This window comes from Psammomys obesus, unplaced genomic scaffold (assembly GCF_907164565.1).
Source record: "Psammomys obesus unplaced genomic scaffold, mPsaObe1.curated_primary_1811, whole genome shotgun sequence".
Classification (NCBI taxonomy): Eukaryota; Metazoa; Chordata; class Mammalia; order Rodentia; family Muridae; genus Psammomys; species Psammomys obesus.
This window is the reverse complement of record NW_026596091.1, coordinates 15,974,849-15,985,881: the sequence shown is the minus strand read 5'-3', so window position 1 is coordinate 15,985,881 and position 11,033 is coordinate 15,974,849. Positions and strand designations below refer to the sequence as shown.

General features: G+C 39.1%; 1 protein-coding gene across 5 annotated transcripts in view; it reads right to left on the bottom strand.

The window, feature by feature from the left end:
* Positions 1 to 7,265: 7,265 nt before the first annotated feature.
* Atp2b1 (ATPase plasma membrane Ca2+ transporting 1) overlaps positions 7,266 to 11,033 on the bottom strand; it is a 113,529-nt gene continuing 109,761 nt past the window's right edge. For 4 of the 5 annotated variants that reach the window (XM_055628001.1, XM_055627999.1, XM_055627997.1 and 1 more), the window contains one exon: positions 7,266 to 10,570. In XM_055628001.1, the coding sequence (XP_055483976.1) occupies positions 10,259 to 10,570 (312 nt within the window). In that variant the 3' untranslated portion in view covers positions 7,266 to 10,258. The remainder of the gene's footprint in view (positions 10,571 to 11,033) is intronic. The other variant, XM_055628000.1, reaches the window with a different exon arrangement.

Genomic DNA, 11,033 nt, shown 5'->3' with positions numbered 1-11,033 from the left:
AATCTCATTTCAATGAAGTATACAGTCTTTACATATTGAACATATTTAATAATAATCATGAACTTTAAATTTTACCTATCAAGTGATAAATGCCATTTGCTTTTAGTTATAGAGTATGTTGTAGAAGCTAATTTTAGAAGGGGCAGATTGCATGCTTAAAATATGTTTACTATTTTAAAGTGTGTATATGTATGTGTGTGTCCAAAAGGCCAGAGGTGTCATGACTCCCTGGAGCTGGAGTTACAGGTGTCTGTGGGCTGCCTGATGGGAATGCTCGAAATCAAAATTCGGGTCTCCTGAAAGAGCAGTGCGAGCTCTTAACTGCTGAGCCATCGCTCCAGCTCCACTGAAGCTTTAAATATGGACTTGGACTTTAAAAGCAAGAAAACAATGTTTTCATTTAACCGACTAACTTTAAAATTGTTCATGACTGAGAGATTTTAATCTTGCTATTAGCACAGATTTCAGGTTAGTTTATAAACACTGTTAACTGCAAACAGCTAAGTTTAATAACCTATGTTTTTCTTCTGTACACTTTTTTTTCCCCTTGAGACAGGGTTTCTCTGTGTAGCCTTGGCTGTGCTGGACTCACTTTGTAGCCGAGACTGGCCTCGAACTCACAGAGATCTGCCTGCCTTTGCCTCCTTGAGTGCTGGGATCACAGGCGCGCACCACCCAGCCCAGCTTTCTGTACACTTTTGAAAGAGCAATAGAGACACTTTCATTTTTTTTTAGGAGTTTTTTTAAATTTTATTTTATTAATTACACTTTATATCTCCCCATAAGCCCCTCTTTCCTCCCCTCCTGGTCCCACCCTCCCTCCCCCTTCTTCACGCATGCCCCTCCCCAAGTCCACTGATAGGGGAGGTCCTCCTCTCCTTCCTTCTGATCTTAGTCTATCAGGTCTCATCAGGAGTGGCTGCATTGTCATCCTCTGTGGCCTGGTAGGGCTGCTCCCCCCTTAGGGGGAGGTGATCAAAGAGCAGGCCAATCAGTTCATGTCAGAGGCAGTCCCTGTTCCCATTACTATGTAACCCACTTGGACACTGAACTGCCATGGGCTACATCTGTGCAAGGGTTCTAGGTTATCTCCATGCCTGGTACTTGGTTGGAGTATGAGTCTCTGGGAAGACCCCTGTGTTCAAATTTTCTGGTTCTGTTGCTCTCTTTGTGGAGTTCCTGTCCTCTCCAGATCTTACTATTTCCCACTTCTTACATAAGATTCCAGGGACTCTGCCCAACAGTTGGCCATAAGTCTCAGCATCTGCTTTGATAGTCTGCAGGGCAGAGCCTTTCAGAGGCCCTCTGTGGCAGGTTTCAAGGTTGTTTCCTGTTTTCTTCTGGCTTTCAGAGGCCCTCTGTGGCAGGTTCCTAGGTTGTTTCCTGTTTTCTTCTTCTTCTGATGTCCATCCTCTTTGCCTTTTGGGATGGGGATTGAACGTTTTAGTCAGGGTCCTCTCTCTTGATTAGTTTCTTTAGATGTACAGATTTTAGTAGGTTTATCCTATGTTATAGAGACACTTTCATTTTTTAAAATAGCATCTTAGGTGAGCAAACTGAATTTCTGGCACTAAGCATCTCTCCAAGTGAATTTACCATTTACCTTCAGTGCACATTTCTGCATTTGGGGACTACCATTCTCAGTGTTCTGAGTTCTCAGACTTTCATTGCATATTTGAATCAGTTGGGAATTTTAAAAAAGTTCCCAATGCTCTGGACACAGCATTGACCATTGGAGGTGATTTAAAAATTGGCGGAGTAGTGACATATGTCATCATTATTATGAGAATAAGATGTGACCGGGGACAAAGTAACTAAACTTGGGTAACTGATCCAACACAACAGTGCATCTTGTGATATTCAGCTACAGGATAAATGGGAAAACCTGACTGGGTCACTGGCACACTCATTGGCTCTCCACTCCCCAGAAGTGCAACACAAAAGCGACTCCATTTTAAAGAAAAGTTCCTACTGTTGACTAAGTATGCACCAAAGTGGAAACAGAAGCAAGTTCTATTTCTCTGATGAATCTCCTTGGTAGTCTTCCTAATGCTGTGTTTATGACCCAGGGGGAACCTGCAAATTCCTTGCAGCTCAACCTTTTTATTTCAATTAAATCAAATCAAGGGAGGCAGGAACAGCTCGTTCCTCACAGGGCTCGGTTGCTGCTGAACGTGTAGTGCCATTGTATACTCTTCTTATAATCATTAAAGGGCTTTCCTGTCTCCACTTCCATGTGACCATCAAAGGGCAGGGGCTGGACTATGTCCCTGCTGAGTAAACTGGGGGCTCAAAGCATTGTTAGAGCAAGGCAGAACTGAGGCCTGAAGCAGGTCTGTGGACCGCTGGGTAAACCTCCTCTCACATCGCAGAGCCTTGGCACAGGCGGAAGGATTCTCCCCCAGCAGACGCTTCTGTTTTGAGTGATGCTGGGGGCCGCGTGGTGTTAGAAAGTGCTCTGCCATAGGGAGAGTTTTCCAGTCCTTATTTTTCCAAGGAGGGTTTTGTTACGTGTATCAGGCTAGCGAAGAGCTCCTGTTTTTCCTGCCTCAGACCCCGGGTGCGCGCTGCCACACTCAGTGGAAAAACAAAAAAACAAAACCTCACTTGTCACCATTTGTCTCTTGTAGTTCTATTGTGTGAAGCAGAGACAGGGTGGTACTGTACTGCAAAGAGGTAAAAAGTGCAAAAGGGCCCAGGAAAGCATGGAGTTCCGGGAAGACCTTGGTGGGTGCTGGGAGAACAACAAATCGCTTCCAGCAGAGAAAGCAGGACAGGCAACAGCCTAGAGCTAGGAGGTAAGAGTTAGTCAAAGTTTCTTGAGTGTCACTTACTTAACTATTTCTCGAAGAGGGAATTTGCCTACATTCATGATAATGAAGTTTCGGTGTGGCATGGATTTAGTAGGGTGGGGTCAATGAACTCAAGGAACTACCTTATCTGGACTCGAGATAACAGGGATTTATGGTAATAATAACTGAAATAAGCATATTGACAAAAAAGACTTGAAACTAAGAGGTGAAAGAGGAAATGCAATTTACAGTATGTCTATCAATCATCTACTGTTGGATTCAATGGCTGCTGACAGGTTATATAACTGGAGTATTTAACCAGGTGGTCTTTGACTATTGAGCTAAACATCAGCCTGGTGGTAGATAGGGTTTCTAAAAAAAATTAGGCAAAGGGTTTTTTGCAGATCTTGCTCATGTCTTTTTGTTTTTTCTCCCCTCACCCCCTTTCCAGAAAAGCAGTTGTTTCAGCAAAGTAGCAAATCTTAATATGGTTTAATACAGACAGATGTAAAAATCTTGCTTTGGACTAAAGCCTAACACAGTGAGAATGAGCAGCAGATGTCTGTTGAAATGTGAAGACTATAGCCTGACAGCAACATGCTAAACAGAAAAATGCAGAATGGATTCGGAGTCAAACTAGGGCTTGAATCTTGGTTTTACAGGATATATAAAGATTTGGAATACATGCAATGAGGAATGGACCTGAGGATAATGAAAGACGAAAGGTTAGCTTGAAGTGTCAGAAAACAAGGAAATGAGTGAACTTTCATTTCTATCAAGACTTTGAGTGTGCTGTAAAGTTGTGAAGAGGTATGAAGTTGAAGGTAGTTCTGGTTTAGCCAATTTGTGTAGCATGAAGGTGGCAAAGCCCTCCAGGCCTATGACAGAATAGGATGAGAGAGCCAACAAATACATGGTAACGAAGAAGTTGACAAATTGTCAGCAGGCAAAGATGAAAGAAAAAAGATGGCAATAATGCCATTGATAAATATGACCAGCAGGTGCAAAGGGATTTTCATGAAGCCAAACAAAGGGCAGGTTGAAGGAAACATTGATGTTAGACTGGAGAGCTGAGAATGGCCATCTTTTGTTTCCTTAACAACAAAAGTAAGTAGGAAGGTTACTGTGATCCATAGAGAAACTTTCATATGGCCTAAGCAAATGACGAAGGGGTGAGATACTTAGAAATGGTACCAGCCTTGTGCCAACTGGATGGGTAGGATAAGTGTAAATAAACACAAATAAGAAAAGATGGGCAATAAAGAGGTTTCGCTGGAATACAGCAAACTGTATTAGGTTAGTTCTCACCAGACTTATTAACACTAAAGTTATCTCTTACTGCCTATTCAAACTTGTTTTCTTTTCGACACAGGATTTCAGGTGTAGTCCTGGCTATCCTGGAACTCACTCTGTAGACCAGGCTGGCCTTGAACTTGCCTCCCAAATGCTGGGATTAAAGGCCACCACTGCCTGGCTCTATCCAAGTTTTTAAAACATTTTCCCCCTCGTCTTCTGGCTACACTGACCACTCCATTTTGGCCCTGTAACTTCACAAGCACCAACCTACTAAAGCCTGTGTGAAAGGCACTTCCTGACAGTCTAGCAGGTGGCAGCCCCTCTTCTTTGTCCCTGCTCCACTGTTACTCATCTATGAGGACCTCAGTGACCATACTATCCAATGCAGGGTTACCCACAACGATGATCTGACTTATTCAGATCCTGTTTGATTCTGATTTGGGTCAGAAAGGTATGAATTCCTCCTCACAGGTACAAGTATTTGTTGAATGAACTCTTGGACGACAGGAGATAAGCAACAACGATGAAAAACACGAAAGCAGTTCGCAGCTAATTCAGCAGGAAGATGGGGACTGATTCCTAGGCAGTGATGTAAGATGGCAGGATCTGACTCCTTACAGTTGATTGGAGTGGCTGTACTGCTTGAAGGCCCCTGTTCCTACCTTTCAGAAGTGAAGAAGTACTACTTCCCTCAAGTTGACAGCAGGAAAAAGGAACATGAAAGGCCCTTTGACATATTACAGATTCACGTCAGAAAAGGCTTATGATGAAAAGGATCTTAACTTGGATTTTGAATGCTACATACTCCAGGTCTTAGTGCCTTTTACTTTTCTTTCTTTTTTTCCTGTCCTTTTTTTCCTCATTAAGGTATGCCCTAGGTGACTGGTGCTTTCAAAAGCGGTTTTAGTGAAAAAGACATCTAGTATAGTTGATCTCCACAAAGATACCTTAGTGACCACAGAGGTCAGTGAGAAGTCATTTTTATGAACGAAGGGGACGGGGTACTCACAAACTGCATAAACACAGAGGGTGTGAAGATGGCAATCCGAAAGGGCTGCCATTTACTTAACCTTGGACCGCTGAAACTGCAGCAGTGTCACTTCATTGAGCTAAATATTAAGGTATTAAGAATTTTCATTAAGGAAAATACTGCTGAAACACAAAATCACTTACTAAAGTAAACTTGGGGGACTATGGGGTGAAGGATTTCAAACACAGCTCTGAAACTTTCGAAGAAATGAAATGGCAGCACAAGCATGGACAGTGGGAAAGCAGTGCATTCTATTCTGTAGATCGTGTTTCTTCTTTCCAGAGAAAAGAACGCTCATCTCATTAATGTGATACATTTTTACCCCACATTAATAAAAGTGATGGTCTTTAAGGCCTTCCATGAAACTCCAAAAACACCCATCTTAGACCTTCTAATTGAAGCAGGTTATGAACAGCACTATCCTGTCTTCATACATCTTAAGCAGTGATTCTTTGCCTCTGTCTTCAAGCTGTTGTGTAGAATGGATCTCGAAAGCATCTGTTATTAAAAAAGAGCAGCAGCAAAGGCAACACTACACATATGCAGAGATTTTGTTTGTTTTTTAGAGTCAGGTTTTTCTGTGTAGCCTTGGCTGTCTTGACTCGATTTGTCGACCAAGCTGGCCTCAAACTCACAGAGATCCACTTGCCTCTGCCTCCTTGAGTGCTGGGAGTAAAGGCATGTGCCACCATGGCCAGCTACACAAAGATTTTTTTTTTTTTTTTTTGATACTGGTATGGCTCAGGTACCACTAGCTGGGGCTCTTCAAAGTGTGAAGCCAGGATCACTTCTGCCATGTGATCCAAACCAAGAGGTATCAGCTTCCTAACCCTCAATTTTTCAGTATGTATAATGGAAGTTCACAGGGTTATTAGTTACACAAGCCATAAAAAATGTCTGGCATACTGAAAATACTGCATAATACTAATTTTCGGGCCAACCACCCATTGCTTCCATGAAAAAACTATGACCTTTACGTTTTGATGTAAATTGAGAAGCTTAGTCCTGAGTTGAATCCAAGCCTGTATGTGCATATCACTGACATCAGTGCTTTTCATAGGGCAATACTGCTTAAGGAAATCCTGCCAGGCACCAACGCTGTATTACACACATTAACTTTAAGCCCATATCTTGGAGCCTTTAATGTACTTTTCAAGAATAACAATTAGCACTCAGAGAAAACGGATTGAACCAGCTTGTTTGCACTGCACTTGACTGCAAGCTTTTTTGCTTGTCTTTTACAAATACAAAAAAATGGAAAAGAGAGAATTCTCATGACAAAAGTACATAGTAAATGATTGAGAGCATAAGAGGAAAGCTACCAGTCTGTTGACTGAAAAGCTACCAATAAATTATGTGGATGAAGATAATTTACTTGTTGACACATCCTATGAGAACAGTATAGCAACATAAACACAGACTATGTATGTGTAAGACTAACTGAAAAAGGAGAAGGCTGCTACACAGATAAGGCATAGCTCTAAAGCAGCCTAGGTTACAGAGACAAAACATCTATAAGAAATCGAGTTCTCCAAAGGTATGAGGGCAAGATGACAAGAAACAGAGGCTAAAGAAACTTCCCTTTCTTATTTAGTTAGCTTTACAAATAGAATATAATGCAGATAGGTAATACATACGTAAGCTCCCAATTTGACAAGATGGAAAATATATTTCATGTTGATTACTTATCAAAATATGACATATATAATTATTTTCCTGGTTCAGCATTTTCCTGTGAATTTATGGTAATCATTTGTTATGAAAACCAAGTAAGTGTAAATTTCATTGTTACTATTTTTTCTTCACAGAGTTAAGATAACCGATTCTAAAAAGTTTGGTTTAATAAATTTTTCTTAATAATGTGGTAAATGAATTTGTTCTAAACCAAAACTTTATACTCCCTGGACAGCATTAATGAGTCTGTGGCTGAGGGCTGACACTGTGGGCATGAGTAGGGCACTATACCCACTTTCCTTCCAGAGGCGAGACCACGTACACAAGAACACTGAGTCACTGTATCAGTCATAACATTCCAAGTATATTATAGAATTTGCATTATGTAGATTAAAAAAAAATCTCAAGTAGAAAAAAGGAATGCCAAAATATGATGTTCAAATCATTCCAATATTCAAAAAGCTCAGTCCCCATTCAGAAACAGATAAACAGTATATTTATTAAATGAGTTAAGACAAATAAACTTTACAAATAGACAAATAATAAAAGGCTCAGTGGCTAAAATAGATGGTAAGCATCATTAAAAGAAATCAACACCATCACGGTATCTCAGTTGGCTTACAAGTGGAAATGAAATTTTCAAAGAGCAATTTCACAGAAATGAAGCCAGTTTTTTTTTTTTCTTATAAACAAATCACCATTTCTTGGTTCAAAACTGATATCTGTTATGAAAATTACCATATCACATATTTGTAAGATGACAAGAAGTAGCTCATCTTCAGATTGCAACAAGTCTATTTACAACCACAAAAAAGGCAATGATGAGGAGAAAAGGATTTTTAAAAAATATACAAAGATTAAAAACATTTGGGATGCAAAATTAAACAAGTTTTTTTTGATTAGAAGATAAGAGAGAAAATGTGAATTACAGATGTTGATTTAGCTATACATACTATATAATGGGATCCAAAATCTTTTAACAGCTTGCTTTTTTCTTATATTTTTTTCTACTTACATAATGCTCTAGGAAATTTCTGGTAGAAATTAGTCTCTCTAAGAGAGAAACACTCACTGTGCATGTCTTACTATTACTTCATGGATGTCCTAAGACCCGCTTATGGATTCAAAGGTGGTGTAAAAAGCCATTGCCTTGAGTTGAAAAATGAAAACCGGAAAAGCTCAATACAAGCCCTCCAAAGCACATGCATGTCATGTCTAAATCTTTTGGTAGTTACATTCATATTTAAGCATAGCCAGAAAAAAAAAAAAAAAAAAGAAAAGCAAACTGAAAACATTTCCCTTTTCTCTATTCCCTATGCCTTGCAGGCTTCTTCGTGGATAGGGTCAATTTTTAGAGTTGAAAGGGTTCAAGAGGAGTCTAGTCCCCCACCCTCATCCAGGGTGAGTCATTTCCCCAATATCATGCAGCACATTAATGGCAAAATCAAGACCAGGAGCCTGCTTTGGACTCCTGGTCTAAATATGCTTCCCAGCATATCATGCTACCTCTTTTTACAGTATGAATAACTACAAATACCTGATGAGTAAATGTACAATGATGAATGCGACAGACCCAATGTGTTTCTAAGACTTGCAGAGCATTACTGCAGGCAACTGTTGGAGAGAAATATTCCTCCCACCCACCAAAAATTATCAAGCACCATCAACTACATGTTTCTTTGCGGGGTCAGCATTCTTGGATGTAGTAGTCCTCGTAAACTTTATGTCAGCCTGAGGATTGTATATCTGGTGAAATCTGCGCCAGGAAACAATACCAGTTTCTAAAGGGTCAAGACAAAAGGCAAATTAAATAAGAAGATAGATAGGAAAGAAGTAGAGAGCCCAGGAATTCAATTGATTCAGAGATGGGCATTTCAGCATACGGTTGCTTATTACATCTCTCTATATATTGTGTTTAGAAGCTTTCCCACATTTTCATGTGTTATCTTCTTTAATCTAATCTGTTATTTGGCCACTTAATAAAAACATATGTACCAGAAACAATGGTGGTCATTACTTCTTATAAAATGGTAAGACTATTTTATCTTAGATAAAACTAGGTTCCTTGAAGACTATGTTAGGTGGCAAAACTGTGCTGTCTCAGCCCGATTCTATGGGGTGACCAAGAAATAATTCAAACACTATTTCATGGGGCTGTTATGAGCTTGAAATTTATTCTAATTGTGGTTAAAGGAAACAGACCGATGCGTCACATATGTAGAACTAACGAAAGGAGCTGAGCTGTCTTAAAAACCATTGCCGTGTATTTATTTAATAAAAGGGCATATTTATTTATGTTTACAAATAAGTTTCAAAAACAAAAGGAAAACATGTATGCTTCTACCTATTAACCTTTTTCCAAATGCCAAGAGCCCTCCTATGCTGTATGAAGGTCTCTAAGGAGTTATTAGAAAAAAAAAAAATCAATACAGTTCACTCACAGTTCACCAAGACATCACTGAACTAACATATTTAGACAAAAACAAAAAGGACTAAAGGTTCTCTTGTAGTTTGATAGTTTAATTTGATTCGCCTGAAATAACAAAGGCATTTCAAGCATCTTTCATTGTGTATTTGATGTCCCTCAATAAACAGTCTACTAAATTCTGAACAAAGGTTATTAGCAAGTTTTCAAAAAATTTAAAAATTAAACAATTCTTTCAAAACCATTAAGTAGTAAATGTATTTAAGAAACTAATTAGGACAGATGCCATAACTTCATTAGAACACCACTGCTCTTTTTTTGTTTTTGTATTGTTTTGTTTTCTTTTTTTATTTTTTCTTTTTTAAACAAAGCATTAGTGTTATCTATTTGGCTATTAGTATTAGCAATTTATCTACAATATTTAACAAGATAAATTGTAGGCAAAAATTTAGTACAGTTTCAATAGAAACACCCCCTTTTTTTTTTTCCTGAAAATACAGCAGTATTTGAAGGACTAATTTTTCTCTGCATTAGTTATAAGGAAGCTTCCCATCTATGAAGAACAACAACAAAAAAAGTATCTACAAACCTTGTAAACAGATCTGTATCATTTATAAACATAAATAATCCAAATTATTAACAGCCAACAGCAGAAATTAAAGTATTCATTCAATGATCCAGGGCTCTCTGTCTTGCCCAGCGTCACTCCTCCCTCCCTCCCATCAAGGCCTGAGATAAACCACAGCTCTGTTAGCACACGATCAGGACCACGTTAGGTACCACTGATGATCCACAGGTCACTTACGCCGAGCTACCATAGTTTACCTGTCAGTTCTTTTCTCCCACACCCCAAAAAGCACCCTCAGTCTGGCAGAAAGCTTTGCTTGTTTTTTTAAAAAAATAAATCTACATTCGTACAAGTGTGTCTTCTGTTGAAGTCCAGAGACAAGAATACTATCTTGTCCATCACAATGTGTGAAGAGACTCAGTTTCGGTTTGTTTCTTTACAATGCAGCTAGAGTATTAGCATTCGGCTTACAATCAGAGCGATGTTTCCAAACTATGTAGTGGGCTTCCTGGGGATGAAGAGGTAGCAGACTTGTTCATTTCTATTGTAAGGTGAATCCCGCTGTCAACAGCATTGTTATTTTTGTTAGGAGAGGGTGGAGGGCTGGAGTTGCGTTTTGTAGGAGCATCATCTTCAGCATCAGTGTCGTCAATAAGGGGGATGTGAGGCTCTGAATCTTCTATCCTAAACTCAGGGTGTGTCATAAAGTTGTGGATTGAACTTCTTGATTCTGGCTTTTCTAACCCTTCGTATAAAGAACTACGAAATGCATTCACCACTCGAATCTGTAAACAGCAGAAAACAGAAAGATGTCAGAACACCAGCAACTTAAATGCAGCAATGGTTCACTTATGAGTTTGAATCCACAAACAGCTAGGTATGAGTGAATCATATTTGCATGTAATGCAGTGGAACTTGCAATACACTGTAAAAAAAATGAATATTTTAGTAGGACACTACAGAACAACAAAGCCACATACTCTAATTAAGAGGTAAACATTCAAAGAAAAACTAACAAAATCTCATTGTCACTGGCTAAAAATTTAATAGCCATTTTGTAGGATTTTTTTCCCTAAGAAGACAAAACAAAAAACAAAATGAGAACTTAGCCATACACAAGCTTAGTTGAATTATCTTTAAATCAAAAAGCACATATTTCTCAAAACAACTCAAGCTAAACAATGTCAAGCACAAAGGGCACTATTTATCATGCTAGGAATTAGGGTGTCACCAACTATGAAAAAGCCA